This window comes from Cercospora beticola, chromosome 5, assembly GCF_033473495.1.
Source record: "Cercospora beticola chromosome 5, complete sequence".
Classification (NCBI taxonomy): Eukaryota; Fungi; Ascomycota; class Dothideomycetes; order Mycosphaerellales; family Mycosphaerellaceae; genus Cercospora; species Cercospora beticola.
Window position 1 is genome coordinate 4017831 of NC_088939.1, and position 16899 is coordinate 4034729.

Below are 16899 nucleotides of genomic sequence, written 5' to 3' on the forward strand. Positions count from 1 at the left end.
TCTGGCATCGTCTGAGCTGACGGCTCGGATGTGCTCTCGATTCGTGAATTCGTGAAGCTCGCACAAGATTCATGAAGTCCGAGGGAGAAAGAGCAAAGCCAGGAAATTGCGTCTCGGCCTCAGGCACAGCAGGCTGAGGCTGAGAAGGCTGACCATCTTTGACCGGCAAAAGTCACTCACGACACCGTCGTAGACTCTGACTTGGCCTCTGCCTCGACTTCTTGTCGCATTCTGATGCGCTCAATTCGCTCACCAACGGCCTGTTCCCGATCCAGCCGTCGCTCCCGACGCCAGATCTCAAGCGCCAGCATCCGGAGGCTTTGATTCCCAATCCTGTTTCCACTGGTCAAGCCATCGTCTTTGACATCAAAGTAAAGCGCCCATAGCGGGTCGCCATCGACTTCCTGGACCGCTACGAAGCCTTCCCATCCTTCGAAGATGAGCCTCTTATCGGCTTTCGTGACGTCCCAAGGCCCGACCAGGTGTTGCTCCGCATCGGCACGAACGCCATATTTGACCTCATGCGTGGTACAATCAACATAAACCCAGTTCAGAAACGGAGGATCATCGGAAATCGTGGTCACCATGCCTTCGCCTTTACGAAAGCCACTTTCGTGCCAGCGTTGTGCCATATCATTATGCGGGTAGGGCATGAAGTAGCCTGCGAACAAATGCAGCTCCATGCCTCGCGCTACGCCCGTCGTGTCGACCCAGAGCTTATTGTCTTTGAGGACGATATAAGCACCGTCGAATAGAGAGCTGTACTCACTGCGCTCCAGCAGTGAGACAACAAGATTGGTTTTCCGGCCCCGTTGCTCTTCGCGTTCATTCTGCCTCTGGCCTTGACGGACCGCCTCCGTGGTGCCAATGATTGCGGGGCATGCTGCGACCGCCGCTGCGGTGGCTGCGATCAGTTGTCTATGGTGGAATGAAGGGCTCGGTTTTGCTTACTGAGTATGCCCAGGACCATGATCAAGGCGCGCGATAATCGAGACCAAGAAGTCTATGCAATCGTTCAACAGCAAAGATTGGTGTCGTAAGAGTGGACGGGCTCTGTACTGGAAGTAGCTACCAAGCCCCAAGACTGGACAGCTTTTGGCGGAGCTGCAACCGTTCCCCGGAACTCTAAAGACCTCACGCAAATCTGTGGATTGTCCCGATTGAGAGCTATAGGCCCACTTGGCCCGCATCCAGTACGACAGCACATGCGTGCCTCCAAAGAATAAGCACGGGCATTCGTCATCTACTATTGCACCCTGCGTTGTACAAGCAAGACAGCCAGCCACCAGCATAATGCCAATCACGAAAGGAGTACCTGCTCCAAACAGCAGAGTATGGAAGCTTTGTGCTACATCAACTGCCCTGAGGGGCATGGTGGCACTGTGTCTAACTGGGATGGCATCAATAGCTGTATATCTTCAGCAAGCTAAACCTTCTTACAACAATCCAATGACAATATCGCCTTTCTGTCGACAGATCAGTATAGCACGTACGGCGCAGGCCACGGTACTTACAACTCGAGCCGTAAGATGAACCTCAACGTCGAGATCTAGCTGGATACGAATCTTCAGCGAGCTCTTCTCCTCCTCTTCTTTGGAGACCTGTGGACGGGTCAGTATAGCACATGTAGTGCAGGCGCACTTCACTCACAGCGCCCTCATTATCACCTCGATTTCCTGGTCCTGGCTTTCTGCCACCGCCTAGTCCTCCCAGAGCAGAGTCCTTGCCCGCCAGAGCTCCTGCAGCACCCGTCGGGTTGTCACTTTAGGAAATTAGTCGAAGCGGCATGAAGCGAACGATAACTTGAACGAACAGTGTATCCGTTGCGGTCTTGGTAGCCTTGTCTGCCATCCTGATTGTGGAATATCAGGTTTGTTTGAAGTTGGGGAATGTCGAGGTTGAGGTGCGGATGCGGACCTACATAAAGAGCGTTGCACCACGTCAGTGATCTCCGGCTAACGTGACCTGCATTGTCCCAAAAGACATATTCTCCACCATCACAGTCGATCCTTTAGCTGCTCGGAGGTGCCGATGATGTGCTTGCATGGAGTTATGACCTTGGAGGCTTAAGCAGGACCAAACAATATGCAGATCGGATCTGGCTGAACCAAAAGTTTGGGTAAGTTTGGTTCTGCATGCTCAGAGCTCTTCGTGGCATGCAAGCATGCAGCTTCCAGCCCCCTCATCAGTGCCGTACGCAGACGGTCCTCGCTGCTAACGCACTTGGCCAATGCGTCGCATTACGATTCTGCACAGCGTAGCTATCGGCACAGGTAGCACTTTGAGCTTGCTTACCGCACTACTTTCCGTATTGAACTGCTTGCATGATCAGCCGTTGTGGGATTACGGTCTTCTCTCAGCGTCAACGTCCGGCACTTTTACAGCTCCTGGATCTCAAGATGAGCCAAGCTCCCCGCTATTATCTGATCCCGGCCACGAGCGGTCTTTGCATCCAGCCCACAAAAGACGATATTGCCACAGCAGAGATCAATGGAGAGCAAATACAACAATGGCTCGTCGAAAGAGCAGATGCGAACAAGGTCGCTTTCAAAAATGCAAGCACGGGCCATTACCTTCGCGCTCGGGGAGATTACCAAGGAGCGCGTGTCAATCAGAGGCCTGAGAAGCAGTACTGGGTGTGCGAGATTTCGAACACGCCGAATGCGTTTTGGTTGAAGTGTGATGAAGGCAGCACATATCTGTACAACCACATCGGGAGCCACAAGCCAAACAACCCCATATTCGTGAGCAAGCCTGCCAAATCATCAATGCCAGAGATGGCTTGGTACATCCCAGCATGCGATGATTGGAAGACTTCCAAGGGCCTTGAAGCATCGTCGGAGTCTCCCAGCTCAGAAGCCCAGGACCGGATCCGCGAGAAGGAGCGAGAACTAGAAATTAAGACTGCAGAGATGCAGAAGAAACTGGAAGAAGCAGAGAAGAGGGAGCGAGAAGCGTTAGAATTCGAGCAAGAGGCTCGAATCAAGCAGGAAGAACTAGCTGAAAAAGAAGTTGAGCTCGAGGCGGAGAGAAAAGCTATGAAAAAAGAGCGCGTCCAGCAGAACGGGATGGCGAAAGTGAGCGGCGATGATAGACACTGGTTGGAGCGCTTCTCCAGGCTTCAGCAGCGTCTAGAAGCTGCCCAGAAAGAGATCGAAAGGCTTCGAGTATCGTCCGGAACTGGGGACCACGACGAGGTAGAGGATCTCAGACGGGAATTGGAAGCTGCTCGAAAGGAGTCCAGAGACAGCCGAGGGGCGTATGAAGCGCTTCGTGAGTTGGTGGATGCTGGAAACACTGGTCCCGACGGCATCAAGGCTCGAAGAGTGCATAGTGCAACGAAGGAGGCCGAAGCTGCATCAGTTGGACAACGCTGGGCTCCACCTGGATTTAGAGCCGGCAGAGATTCTGCCATCACGACTGGAGACGTGAAACCTATCACTGTCAAGACGGAATTCAGCTTTCTACCCCGGCTTCAATGATGTTTGTTCATGACCTGCCTGGCTCCAACATCCTGAAAAGCGCGTGTTCCTGACTCAGTAGACTGAGTTCGGAGGGGCCCTACAGCTTCCTTTTCTGCTTGCGTCTACGACAATGACCCTCCACAATGATCTCGACACGACACAGGTCTCGGCTTGCCGTCGGCTGTGTCCAGCTGGTCGCACATTTCGTGCGAGCGAACCAGAAGATGGCAGTGCATAGCCGACGCCTGGTCTTGATCCTGTGCGCCGACGCTGAACACTCACTACCAGCCTGAAGGAGAGATTTCCACACAGGAAGAGTGGCTGAGCCTGCACAATATCGTCGCTGCTTGAGCTGCAGCAGTCCGCGAGACTTTCGCAATCATCAGGCTGGAAAGCTCACTCAGTGCCCTATCGCAGCTTGTTCTACGCCGGGGTGAACTCAGGTTCGACTCGTCTGTGAGCAATTGGCGGAGACTCATTCCAGAATTTTGGCCTGTCTCGCACTTGCTGCCTCATGACGGAACCGAGTGCGCATGCCATCCCGTGGACTTGCTCTTGACGAGTCTCTAGCTCACTCAGGATCGGACTGCGGCTTCATGGCGTTTTGAGAGTGAGTCGCTGCTACCAATTGTGCGTGAGCATAGCCACATCTAGCGACGATGCTTCAAAGCCACATTGACCTAGACTAACATCGGGACTGAAGTGGTATGGACAATTGTGCATCCGAGTATGGGCTTGGCTGAACATCGATCGGGCAGAACGTCCTGCATACAACCTCGTGATGCAGCGCACATGGCGAAGTGACGTGTCTCGTGGTGTGCTTTTCTCTCAGCGTCTTGTGCCATGCGAGAATGAAGCACTGCCTAGAACTTGACATTCGAAAATCTGTTGCGGTTTTCCGGCCTCGGCACCGAATTGGGTATGGTTCCGCAGTGGCGCTGTAAAATTAGACCCGCTAGGAACCAGAACTCACTCTCAGCCCGAGTTCACCATCCTCAATCCGTACCGCAGACCACCAATCCGGGCAAATTCGAAGGACCGGTGAGGCATCAGGATCCAGCGACCAAGGCGTCCTTCTGCAATTGAGACTCCTGAGTCGAGCAGCTTCACAGCTGCAAGCGAGATTCCGCGGGCTTTGTCCTACGCGACATCACTTGGTTCACTTCGCTTTGCCTGGCGCCTTCCTTCGCGTGGTGTCGCAGCCGAGCCACAAACGGACTCACTTTTGTGTGTACGCGCTAGTTGGCGCGCAGGGGACTATATGATGTCCTGCTGAACCCGTTGTCGTACGGACAACAACAACAACTAGAGATTTAAGATCTGCTATCTCGTCCTCGATTCACGCTCACTATCACACACAACCACAACAACATGATTGCACGAACATTGACTATCGCCTCGCTGGCCATCGCTGCCTATGCACAAACCTCTACAATAGCCGATGCTTCAGCAACCGAATCGACACCGGCAACCACGAGCGGTCCTTCTGCTGCTGACGCCGAGACGACCATCACAGCTCTCTTTGGCTCTCTCACAAGTGGATTTGCAGGCTCTGTGATCTCTGCCAATGGATGCGATACCACTCTCGCTCTTGCTTGCACAGATACCGCCATTGCACTTTGCGAGGAGGTTCCAGACCTTACGGTATGTCTTTCCCAAGCGCCACCCGCGGGAGCCCTTGAACATATGCTAACAATTTTTCCTTGTCTCAGGCCACTGTGACGATCGGTCCAACTGCATACGAATTTGTGTACGCAACATCCATCTACGGCGGCAAGGGTACTATTGCCCAGTCCTGTGATCTCGATGGCCCCTCCGGTAGCTTCACAGCAGCCACCTGCACTGCTTCAGTCTACGCCTCCGTCGGTGGCCAGGAGACCGCCACTTCGACTGTCTCGACCATCACGGATACAGCCGAATTCACCTACGCTCAAATCCCGATCACTGCTGGCGCAAGCAACCTTCCATCTGCAGGCGCGACCTGCGACGCTGCCGAGTCGTCAGACAGTGCCGCTGCGCCAACTGGCACGGTGGAGCTGTACAAGATCTTGGTACCAGTTGGTGCTGCAGTCGTTGCTGGTGCCGGTGCCATGCTCTAATTTGCGCTTCATTGGGAGGATAATTTAATGAGGACTGAGATGGGTTTGATTCGACTTTTCCAGCACTTGTACTTTTTGCACGATACCACTACATAACGACAGATGAAACGGACGACTTTACGGGCAGTTGAGATTAATAGCATAGAGCTTGTATACCAGTTACGGCTTATCCCAATATTGATTGCAATACCCGTTCGACAGTATTATCACAGCAGAATTCCAGCCACTGCTACGCCAACAGGCACAACCACCTTGACAACCTCGATAATACTGGTTGGCTTTGCAGCGCCTTCGCTGACTCCCGTCCTGCTTGGGAATGCAGTGGCTGTGCTGCATTCTTCCGTCGCCTCGGCCAATCTCTCCAAGCCACCAGTGATTCCCACGTTGGCATAGACCAGATCGTCGCCCGACAGGGTGGTCTGCCTCCGGATCGTCGAGCTCCTGCCTCCAAATGATATGGATTCGTACTGGTTACACACTGCTGTTTTGGCATTCTGCAAAGAGCAAGACTGAGATGCCGTGACTGTGCCTTCGCCTTTCGAATCGCTGACAGAGTTTTCGAAGTTGTAAATGTAATGTTGTGGACCTTGAGTTGCAGTGAGCTGGAGTAGGTTAGTGGAATACATAAAATATGGGCACAGTGAGGGCAGTACAGTGACCGGATCGGAGCATATTGGTTGACCAGAACAGGTCAGCAAGTAAACTGTCTCGCAAGGCGCTGCTGTTTGGACTGAGCCAGAGAAGCCTGATGTCAACGTTCCCAGGAGAAGATCTACTGTCGTGGATGTGACGCTGGCTTCTGTGGTGCTTTGGGCTAGGGTGATGCCTGCCAAGGCTGTGAGTATAAGGAGTGTCGAAGACATGCTGAAAAGACTGTCGGTTCGCTTGGAAGAAGAGGTATAACGAGAGTTCAGCACAACGTGCTTAAGCACCTATCATGGTGGAGTTAATGTTGAGAGGGATAGAGCGTAGTTATCCCGTGACGAATATGCCGGACCACGGCTGTGTCAAAGCTCGGGCTGCTGAGATTGGTATTGGCATCTTGATATCTTGGCTGCGAATCGTTTCTTGGCTGATTCAACGTATCAATTGTGGAAAGAGACAGCGATCCATCATGATTGGCAGTGTGAGCGAGAGGTGATGGTATGTTTTGCTGCTCTTCGCATCTGGCAGAGTTGTGGCGATACGGATTCTGTGGAAGCACGATGTCGGACGGGGAAATCGTGGACGAGCTCGGGATTAAGGAATTGAATGTATTGCATCGCACAAGTCCCAAGCTTATCACATGGAGACCGCGTATGACGCGTTGGCGGTGACAGTGAGAAGCAGGTGAGGGATATGCAAGAGGAGCGTGAGCAAGTGAGGGGTCGGAAAAACACTTCCTCCGAAACGACATCACAGCTTCGTCGAAGCGGTGCGCCTCCACATCGAGAAGCTTCTAGCCTAGCTGTGCTGCTATGAATATTGTCGTAGCTCCCAAACACACTTTTCTGTCACATTTTCACGCGATACCCCAATTCACCTCGCATAACTCGACAGGAAGCCGCAATCAACAACAGTGACACGAACATGGCATCAGCAGACGAGCTGAAGGCCGAGGGCAACAAGCTCTTTGCTGCGAAGGACTTCACTGGCGCAGCTGAGAAGTTCTCTGCCGCCATTGCCGCCGACCCATCGAACCACGTTCTTTACTCGAATCTGTCAGGCGCCTATGCATCGTTAAAAGACTGGGAGAAGGCACTCGAAGCGGCCAAGAAGACGACTGAGATCAAGCCTGACTGGTCGAAAGGATGGGGCCGGAAAGGAACAGCAGAGCACGGAGTAGGTGACTTGATGGGCGCCGTGCAGTCGTACGAGGAAGCTCTCAAGCTAGACCCCAACAATGCTCAAGCAAAATCTGGGCTGGAGTCAGTGAAGAGGGCGATCGATGCAGAGGCACGAGCAGATGGTGTCGACCCAAGCGGAGGGTTGGGCAACATGTTCAACGACCCCCAGCTCTTCCAGAAGCTGGCGGCCAATCCCAAGACGGCGCCATTGCTTGCAGATGGTGCCTTCATGGCCAAGCTTCAGAACATGCAGAAGAACCCACAAGGCATGCAACAAGAGATGTTCTCCGACCCACGCTTCCTCCAAGTCATGAGCGTATTGCTCGGCATCGATATGTCCTTCAACCCCACCGATAACGCCGATCGCGATGCTGCCAAGTTCCAGCAGGGCGGCGCGGAGGAGGATGTGGAAATGCCAGACCTCAAGCCAGCGCCAAAGAAGGAAGAGCCGAAGAAAGAACCTGAGCCTGAGCCAGAACCTGAGGACGAGGAGGCGAAAGAGAAGAAGGCAAAGAAGGCTGAGGCTGATAAGGAGAAAGCTACTGGTACAGAGGCATACAAAAAGAGGCAGTTCGATGAAGCCATCGCTCACTACACAAAAGCTTGGGAAACCTACCAAGACATCACATACTTGACCAACCTGGGTGCCGCACAGTTTGAGAAGGGCGACTATGACGCCGCGATCGAGGCATGCAAGAAGGCTGTGGAGCACGGCCGAGAAGTTTATGCGGACTGGAAGATCATCGCCAAGGCATTCGGACGTATTGGTTCATCATATGAGAAGAAGGGCGACCTTGCGAACGCGATCGAGTTCTACAACAAATCGCTCACTGAGCACCGCACTCCTGACATTCTGACCAAGCTCCGTGCAGCGGAAAAGGCCAAGAAGCAGGCAGATATCAACGCATACATCGATCCACAAAAGGCCGAAGAGGCACGCGAAGTTGGAAACCAGAAATTTAAGGAAAGCGACTGGCCAGCTGCTGTGGAAGCCTACTCCGAAATGATCAAGCGCGCACCCGAGGATCCCCGCGGCTACTCAAACCGTGCAGCATGTCTCATCAAGCTCCTCACATTCCCATCCGCTGTGACCGACTGCGACGAAGCGATCAAGCGTGACCCGAAGTTCATTCGAGCATATCTTCGCAAGGCGCAGGCTCTCTTCGCGATGAAGGAATACAACAAGTGTATCGACGTCTGTGCAGAGGCTCTCGAGCACGATACCGAGGGCAAGAACACCCGCGAGATCGAACAGCAGAGTCAGAAGGCACTCGAGGCACAATTCGCGGCACGCGAGGGCGAGACGGAGCAGCAGGCACAGGAGCGTATCCAGCGTGATCCAGACATCATGGCGATTCTGCAAGATCCCGTCATGCAGAGCATTCTGCAACAAGCCAAGGGCGACCCAGCTGCCCTGCAGAACCACATGCAGAATCCGGCCATCAGGATGAAGGTGCAAAAGCTGGTCGCTGCTGGTGTGATCAGGTTGGGCCGGTAGACTGGAGTCATGTCTAAAGTATAGTCAAAAACGCAATGAGTGAATGATGCTGATATGTATATTCTATAAAGCATAGCGCAGGCGGTCTCGGTAATCTGCAAAGAAAGTGATAACCTGAAGTTTTCTTGCCAACACCTCTCAGTCTGCTGTACTGCTGAGATCGATATACATGTGTACATTACCCGGTACGCCATTCTCCCGACCGAAGCCAGCATCGTGCATATGACGGTTCGAGTTACAAGAATTTTGCATGCAAATGCGGATTGTCGAGAGAAAGTAGTCACAGTAATCATTCCAGTCGTCTGTACAACGTGCTGCCTTGCTGCCTCGTCGCATTGTGCTGCAGCCCGTCGGCAAGAGAGCTTCCGTGATGAGTGAGCAGGAGTGGGGCAGACGGCAAACAGCATTGGCCGACAACCTTGACATCTCCTGCTCGACTCAATCACTCGGCATACCACAGCAGGTAGCTTCCTTGGTAAGTTGAAGTCGTTTCCGGTGATCACGTCGTGCCCCGCGTGACCGACGACACAACATGAACCTTTGAGGTCCAAGCACATAACCACGATATTGACAACGAAACTGGAGGCAGGAGCACAATGGGTTCGATCAGCGCCAGTGAAGGATACTCAGTGCCAAAGGAAACGCAGCGCATCTTTCAAGAAGGGATTCTCAACAACCCTCTGATTCCCGCATTGCCCGAAGAAGCCAAAGCCGCGGGCAAACATGTTCAGTTCACAGGCAATGACTTGCCCAGCATCCCCATCAACTGGCGCTTCGCTGAGAGTGCCGCCGCGCTGAAAGGATTCGAAGCAACGATGTTGAACGTCCTTCGATCGAGAAAGTATGGAAGTTCAATGTCCGACGTCACAATCAACACCGACCACGCTTCATTGTTCGTCATGTCGCCGTTCCTGGTGAAAACCATCGAGGGGGGACAGCCACAGACATTCAACCTTCATGATGTTGCCGAGCTGGAGAAGAAAGGTATCAAGAACTGCGATTTGCATCGTTCCGGAGCCTCGACGCAGAGACTCTTGGCGACAAACATCTACAAAACCAAGGATGGAAGGAGCTACCATGTGCACGGATCGATGAACCCGGAACCGACGCTCACTGCTTTGGGGATGGATCTCGAAGGCACGGCCGGCGAGGACTATGATGCCGTTGCTAAGAGGTTCCAAGAAGTAGTTGGCAAGCATGACTCGAAAGAGCTCGATGCCCTAATGAACGACAAGTACAAGCAGGCTGGTACGATCTGCCATTCAACTAAGGAATTTTGGAAGACCGAACACGGCAAAGCCAATGCTCATGTCGGTCTGTACGAGCTGAAGAGGTCCTCCGAATACAATCAGCCAGCAGGTTGGTGGCCGGAACACGATTCCCTGCCGTCATCTGCATCTCGTCCTCTGGCTGGTCTGAAAGTCGTTGATCTCACTCGCGTCATTGCCGCCCCAGCTCTAACACGAGGACTCGCAGAAATGGGCGCAAGTGTCATGAGGGTAACAAGTCCTCTTGTCACAGATCTCTCCTTGGTGCATCAAGATCTGAACTGGGGCAAATGGACCTCAGAACTGCATCTCAAAAACGAAGAAGACCGAGCAAAACTAATCGAGCTCATCAAAGACGCCGACATCGTCGTCGAAGGCTACCGTCCAGGTGTCATGGAGAAATACGGCCTCAGCCGCAAAGACATATTCGAATTGGTCAAAGATCGCAACCGAGGTATCATTCACGTGAAAGAGAATTGCTACGGCTGGAACGGTCCCTGGCAGGGAAGAAGTGGCTGGCAACAAATCAGCGATGCATGCTGCGGAGTATCACTAGGTTTTGCGAAAGCCATGGGGTTGGAAGACAACGAAGCCGTGACCCCAGTTTTCCCCAACTCGGATTATTGGTAGGTGATTCTCCGGTGATTACTTTTTTATGATTTATTGAACTTTCTGGGCTGACGTGAGCCAAAGTACCGGAATCGCAGGCGCGACTGCTACCCTTCACGCTCTGATCAGACGTGCAGAAGAGGGCGGTTCTTTTGGCGTTGATGTTGCGTTGAATTACTATTCGCAATGGCTTGTTCGATCTGTTGGTGAGTATCCGAAGCCGGTCTGGCAGGATGTCTGGCAGCGACATGGATCCTTCGTATATCGGAATTACCACAACATGGGGTACACCGTGGCCAATCTGCTGGGTCTGCTGATGCAATACGACGCGAAGACGCTGTTCAAGCCGGAGTTCTTCGAGCCTCGGGCATCGAAAGCGATGGGCCTCCAGTTCTTGCAACTGAAACCGGTTGCTCAGTTCAAGGACGATGTCAAGCTGGAATACAACGTCGGCACTCGAGGCAATGGCTACGACAAGCCGTACTGGCCGCAGGACTTGAAGACTGAAATTGTGAAATAAGCGAGTGAGGGGCGATCGTTTGCCCATTAAGATTGTGTGCGTTGTTATTATCGAAGAAGTCGTGATCGTCGTCAATGAGCTGTACATATATCTGCAGCCGCCGCAAAGCAGAATGCAGGGATCGAGCAAAGAGCTGCCTACGATCGTGGTGTCAGAATCACTTTGGTGCCGTTGAAACTTGTGCATGTTAGAGTGAGGCCTTCGGTCCAGGGCTCTGGATCTCGTCCTTCGAGGCTGGAGAAGGCTTGACAGAGCCGTACAGTCGTGTAGCTGGCTTCTGTCAATGCGAATTGTTGTCCGAGACCTGGGGTTTGAGAGCAGTTAGTGAACGGGACGAGGTCGTTGTCCACCGACTAGACTTACAAATTCGTGCTCCGCCATTGAAAGCTGTCGTCATCACTCGTTAGTTTATATGTCCACGTGGCAGTGCATCTCAGTTTGAAACTGAAACGGGAACACTTACGCAAGTACTCCCATCCGGGCCGCAGACCTTTCCTGCCTGTCTCGGGGTCATCGAGCCATCGCTCAGGTTTGAACTCTTCGGCATCCTGGCCGTAGTAGTCTTTTCTTCGGTGCATGGCGTAGACGTTCCACGCCACGACTTCACCTTTCGGGATGAAGAGCGGCGCAGAACCATCGGGACCTCCGCCTACGGGAAGAGTTGTGTCCTCGATAGCTTCACGGCTGTTCATGGGTACCACGGGATGAAGTCGAAGTGATTCGTTGAGCAATGCTTTGAGGTATTTCAACTCTTTGAGTTGCTCGAATGACGGCTGAGCACCGTTGAGTTGAGCGACTTCCGCTTGCAGCTTGGCCCACATGTCTGGTCTTTTGCCGAGCATGAACCAGGTATTGGATAGAAGGCTGGCAGTAGTGTCGCGGCCTGCAAGTAGAATGTTCAGAAGTTCACTCCGGATCCTGATAGGATCAGTTGTTTGTCGGACTAGCTCATCGATGAAGACGTATCGGCCATTGTTTTCGGCCTTGTCTTTCTCGGCTAGCAGCTCGTTCCGCTTGGCGAGACCTTTCTGCACATAATAGTCGACAAAGTTGTGGACGAACTCCTTGTCCTTCTGGAAACGCTTGTTCGCGGGGAATAGCTTCGCCCATGAACCCCAGCGGGACAGATTAGCTATGAAATCTTGTGACAGGGTGAAAGCCTCGGCGAAACCGTCATTGGTATTTTTGGAGAGCGAATCCGTCGATTCGCCGAACAAAAACTCCGTTGCGCTGTCGATTGTAAGACGAAAGAAAAGTTCAGACAAGTCCACTTCTTGCGTTGGATTGATTGTCGCAATGAGTTTCGAGACGTGCTTCTCGAAGGTTGCCACATCGCCAACCTGAGATCTGACGAAGCTTGGTCGGAGCATTTCGCGGGAGTGCTTCCAATCAGCGCCATCGGTTGTGAAGATGCCTGCAGAAAACGTTAAGTACCAGATCAGAGAGTGAGAAGCAGTTGCTAATCATACCATCGCCTAGCAGAGGACGAAATCCGATCTTGCGGCGGGTGCCCAGACTCCATTTCTTGTGGTCTATGGCTTGGATGACTTTGAGGTTCTCAGGCTCGATCGTCGTATGGATGCGCCGACCAAGAGCTATGATCTGGAATGTATTTGCTCCAGCTTGCCGGAAGCGATCGGTGCTTATTTCCAGGATCTTATGGGCCTTGAGCGCGGCGATGTTCTCGAAGAAGGCGTCCAGCCCAAAGATGGGATCTTTTTGTGGCCACTTGGGAGCTTCCAAGCAGCCTTTCTCGCGCTTCAATGCTCGTCGCTTGCTCCATAAGTCGACTGAGGTGGCGATTTGGTAGAGGACGTACAATACGGCCAAGCCTGCGACGGCCTTGGTCGTAGAGTTCAGCTCCGCGAAGTTCATGCTGGACGATGCCACCAACTACGAGCGAGGAGTGAAAGAGCTGGCACACAATCAACAAGAGCAGAGTCAGCAGAAAGGAAGGTCATATGCGGAGGCGGAGAAGCAGTTCTGCCTGTAATTGTTGGTACTGCCAGGCTGGACCATCGCTGATGTCCGTGAGGGCGCTCCACCCCCAACGAAGTGGCCTATGAGCGGCACGATCGACGCAGGCTTGGCGAGGGTACGGACGCACGCTCACCCTCAGCTCCCTCAGCCCCGGAGCAGAGCGAGTCTTAAGAGCGGTTTCGCGGCGCATGGCTTCAGGTGTGCGGCTGCACCTGTCACACGCGCGTCGTGCTCCTTCTCCCTCGGCTGCTCTGGACCGCGCCTGCACCTGCACCTGCACGGTTGGTCCGACGCCAAGCCGGCCATGCTCGCCTTCCACAACAGGAGCGTGCATTTTCCTGGCTGACCACGACATCGCCGTCCTCAGCTCCCATGCTTGCCACGACATCCCCGCTTCCACGAGATGATCCCCACGAGCTGCTTCGGAGACTCCGACAGTCATCAATGCCAGCGTGGCCCCAGATCAACGCTCCGATGGATCCGCAGCATGGAACGCGTCGAGACGCGCCTAGCAGACACAGAAACAGACACTGAGCACACCGAGAAAAGACTGGAAACGATCGACTTTTGTTCATTGGACATATGAAATATTAACATTAAATTACGCCACCCGGTCACTTCTGTGCGCTGAGTGCGCGCCGGACCTCTGTTTGGATGGCCTCACTCATGATTGCGGTGGTCGCCTTGCCACCCAGGTCGCCCGTCCTGATCTCTTGCCCGCCGTCTTTCTTCGAGTCGAGCACCTTCGCGATTGCCTCTTCGATGGCATCCGCCTCGCGGTGCATGTTGAACGAATACCGCAACATCATCGCCAGACTCAGCACCTGAGCCACAGGATTCGCAAGACCTTTTCCTGAAATGTCTGGTGCGGACCCATGCACAGGCTCGTAAAGACCGACCACTCCGCCGACACTATTCTGCCCTACGTTGGTGCCTGGGGCGCCCGCAAGACTTGCACTGGGTAGCAAGCCGAGACTTCCCGTCAAGCCTCCCGATTCATCTGACAGGATGTCGCCAAATGTGTTGTCGGTCACAATCACTCCATTGAAGGCGGTTGGCTTGGTAATGAACAACATCGCTAGGGAATCGGCCAACTGGTGTTGCAGCTTCACTGTGGGAAACTCTTTTTCGAACACCTCGGTCACGACTCGGCGCCATACTCGCGAGCTGGCGAGCACGTTGGCCTTGTCAGCGCTGAAGACTGGCCTGGGCGGATCCGTCTGCAGTGCGAGTGCGCCTGCGACACGAGCAACACGCTCGATTTCCGGTCTTGAGTACTCCCACGGATCGCATCCATAATCGGACTCCTCGATCTTGTTCCCGTAATACGCCCCGCCGCAGTTCTCTCGGATCAACATGAAATCTACGCCCTCAATGACCTCGCGCTTGATAGGCGACCAGTCGACCATGGTTTTTGAAGCAAATTTGCAGGGTCGAAGATTGGCGAAAATCTGCATCCTCTTTCGAATCCGAAGCAGCCCACTTTCTGGGTTCGGCTGAGCTGTCCCCCATTCGGGACCTCCTGCGGAACCGAAGAACACGGCATCGACACTCTCGCACTTTCGAAGTACTTCTTCCGTCACGGAATCTTTGTGCTTATCGAGTGAGCAGCCACCGCAGAGATCGAAATCTCGCTCGAATCGAGCTCCCGTGGCCTCTTCAACAATATCGAGAACTTTCAATGCTTCAGTGACGACTTCGGGGCCGACATGGTCACCTGGTAGGACCAATATCTTGCCATGCGTGGCCGGAGGGTTCACCGTAGAACCATTCACATTGTTTGCAGGCATTGTTGTTTTGCTGGAATTAGAATATGACTCCAATGACGACCAATCGAGCTTGGTCTGTGTGATACAGTGGCTGAAGAGGAACTGAATTGCTGAAGATGCAATCCAACCAGAACACCCCGCCTCCGTCTTCGGCGACCGGCTACGCAACTTTCGCAGCAATTATTGCCGAGGTCGGTACAATTATACGCATGAGCAACTTGACGTGTTTGCCATGCCTCTTTATCATGCGACCATCGCTTGGGCAGCGGGTTTCTGCTCCACAGGCTGGAATGCGTGGCTTGGTGGGTCTCCGAATGTTACCGACCGCGACAGCTCCTGGAGTCCAGCAACGACCTCCGCACGTCCATTGAACGAGTATTGCGAGCCGCGACCAATAGCCTCGTCCATGTGATCGTAACCTTGTCGCAGCCAGTGCAGGACCAAGGCATCCAAGTGGAGCGTTTGTTGCATCCAATCGAAGACGGCTGCAAACTTGTCCCATGGACCGATGGAGAGATGGCGCAGGGTCAATGCTCTCAGAGAGTCCTGATGCCTCGCCAAGAAAGCGCAGAGATCCTGCTGTCTCAAGATGGCTCCAGTCAAGTGAATCTCTTCCAGTGCACTAGCAGTGAAGACGCCCAGAATGCTCGGTGGTAGGAAAGATTTTTGAACTCTGCAGCAGTTTTCACTGAACTCCAGGCTCAACTTCCGCAGCAAAGGCATCGAACGTGTGATTTCTGCCATTGTGATGATATCCTGCAGCGTCAAATTGTGCACGCATCCCAGGCTCACGGCGAGCGATTCCAGTTGTGACAAGGCTGAGCTGAGCGATTTGACGCTTCTCGCAATACGAGTCATTGAACCGTGGCTCAGGGGAGCTTTCTTGTCGGACAGGCAGAGTGTGCGTACTGGGAATTGCGCTTCAGCGATGGCAGACAAGAGCAACGAAGCGGTCTCGCCATTGTCGTCTGGAGAACGGCCAAGCAACAGGAATTCGTTCTTAATGCTTGACTTTCCGGTGCTGCTCAGATGCTCCACGAGCTGACGGAAGCCGTAAGATACGGGCGAGAAGTGAGAGTGTGTGCAAACTTTGAGTTCTGGAATGACTCCAACATGGGCGAGGTTGGCAAGCGATCCTGCAAGCATCGCCACGTCCGACCGGCCACTGAACTCTCCTTCATATTCTGAGTCCCATGAGCTCCAGATTGATCGCTGGCAGTCATCCTGGATACAAGCGGCCACACCATGGCCAGTTGAACCGACGATCGAAGGCGACACGTTGGTGACCACGAACTCGATCGTTTTCAGCTTGCGGCACAATCTTTGACTATCGGTAATGTTGAGTAACGCTTCAAAGGATGCCTTCGTGACCAGATGCCTTCGATGGGTGAAATATCGTTGGACGAAGATCTTGTCCACATTCTTGGCGACTTCGGTTGATGTGAGGCGCAGCGCCAGCAAGTCCGATCCCTCGGTGGCCGCAGCAATGGCCTCAATCAGCTCTGGTGGCAGTTGCAGGAATGTTGAGCCCATGTTATCCATGACTGTTGATAGAACTTGCGTTTCTCTTGTCAGGATTCGGGGTTGGCAATGAATGAGGAGCGTAAAATATCCAAACAGCAGGCAGCAAGCAAAAATATCTGAGCAGACTCAGCAGAGCGAGATCAACAATGTCACCCCTGGAAAAGCGCGTCGCGCAAGCGCTCGGATTAGTGCTTACTAGGCGCTGCCCCCGGGACCCGTCGCTTGCACAACCGGCTACAGCGCTGCTAGTCACTCGAGGAGAAGGACGCTTGATCCCTAACTGGGCTCTTCTAGACTCGTCAGGGAAGCAGATCCGCGTAACCTCCAGTCCGCGACATTTCC

General features: G+C 53.5%; 10 protein-coding genes across 10 annotated transcripts; 4 read left to right on the forward strand and 6 right to left on the reverse strand.

Annotated features, from left to right (window-relative positions):
- Window positions 1–176: 176 nt before the first annotated feature.
- Window positions 177–970, reverse strand: RHO25_008756 (uncharacterized protein; the record flags this gene model as incomplete). Its single annotated transcript, XM_023604562.1, has 2 exons — window positions 177–895; window positions 952–970. The coding sequence occupies 2 exons, from the start codon at window positions 968–970 to the stop codon at window positions 177–179; spliced, it is 738 nt and encodes a 245-aa protein (XP_023460849.1).
- A 466-nt stretch (window positions 971–1436) lies between these two features.
- On the reverse strand, window positions 1437–1851 carry RHO25_008757 (uncharacterized protein; the record flags this gene model as incomplete). The annotated part of the gene is made up of 4 exons (XM_065603100.1): window positions 1437–1466; window positions 1515–1601; window positions 1651–1762; window positions 1814–1851. 4 exons carry the CDS (start codon window positions 1849–1851, stop codon window positions 1437–1439), a joined length of 267 nt encoding a protein of 88 aa, XP_065459172.1.
- Window positions 1852–2399: 548 nt separating this feature from the next.
- Window positions 2400–3482, forward strand: RHO25_008758 (uncharacterized protein; the record flags this gene model as incomplete). The annotated part of the gene is made up of 1 exon (XM_023604563.2): window positions 2400–3482. One exon carries the CDS (start codon window positions 2400–2402, stop codon window positions 3480–3482), a length of 1083 nt encoding a protein of 360 aa, XP_023460848.2.
- Window positions 3483–4835: 1353 nt separating this feature from the next.
- RHO25_008759 (uncharacterized protein) lies at window positions 4836–5563 on the forward strand (the record flags this gene model as incomplete). The annotated part of the gene is made up of 2 exons (XM_023604564.2): window positions 4836–5108; window positions 5177–5563. 2 exons carry the CDS (start codon window positions 4836–4838, stop codon window positions 5561–5563), a joined length of 660 nt encoding a protein of 219 aa, XP_023460847.1.
- Window positions 5564–5769: 206 nt separating this feature from the next.
- On the reverse strand, window positions 5770–6426 carry RHO25_008760 (uncharacterized protein; the record flags this gene model as incomplete). The annotated part of the gene is made up of 2 exons (XM_023604565.2): window positions 5770–6165; window positions 6217–6426. The coding sequence occupies 2 exons, from the start codon at window positions 6424–6426 to the stop codon at window positions 5770–5772; spliced, it is 606 nt and encodes a 201-aa protein (XP_023460846.1).
- Window positions 6427–7132: 706 nt separating this feature from the next.
- RHO25_008761 (uncharacterized protein) lies at window positions 7133–8887 on the forward strand (the record flags this gene model as incomplete). Its single annotated transcript, XM_023604566.2, has 1 exon — window positions 7133–8887. The coding sequence occupies one exon, from the start codon at window positions 7133–7135 to the stop codon at window positions 8885–8887; it is 1755 nt and encodes a 584-aa protein (XP_023460840.1).
- Window positions 8888–9483: 596 nt separating this feature from the next.
- Window positions 9484–11284, forward strand: RHO25_008762 (uncharacterized protein; the record flags this gene model as incomplete). The annotated part of the gene is made up of 2 exons (XM_023604567.2): window positions 9484–10781; window positions 10849–11284. The coding sequence occupies 2 exons, from the start codon at window positions 9484–9486 to the stop codon at window positions 11282–11284; spliced, it is 1734 nt and encodes a 577-aa protein (XP_023460839.1).
- Window positions 11285–11421: 137 nt separating this feature from the next.
- Window positions 11422–13159, reverse strand: RHO25_008763 (uncharacterized protein; the record flags this gene model as incomplete). Its single annotated transcript, XM_023604568.2, has 4 exons — window positions 11422–11588; window positions 11648–11671; window positions 11748–12698; window positions 12754–13159. 4 exons carry the CDS (start codon window positions 13157–13159, stop codon window positions 11422–11424), a joined length of 1548 nt encoding a protein of 515 aa, XP_023460628.1.
- Window positions 13160–13878: 719 nt separating this feature from the next.
- On the reverse strand, window positions 13879–15054 carry RHO25_008764 (uncharacterized protein; the record flags this gene model as incomplete). The annotated part of the gene is made up of 1 exon (XM_023604569.2): window positions 13879–15054. One exon carries the CDS (start codon window positions 15052–15054, stop codon window positions 13879–13881), a length of 1176 nt encoding a protein of 391 aa, XP_023460629.1.
- A 222-nt stretch (window positions 15055–15276) lies between these two features.
- RHO25_008765 (uncharacterized protein) lies at window positions 15277–16575 on the reverse strand (the record flags this gene model as incomplete). The annotated part of the gene is made up of 1 exon (XM_023604570.2): window positions 15277–16575. One exon carries the CDS (start codon window positions 16573–16575, stop codon window positions 15277–15279), a length of 1299 nt encoding a protein of 432 aa, XP_023460626.1.
- Window positions 16576–16899: the final 324 nt, after the last annotated feature.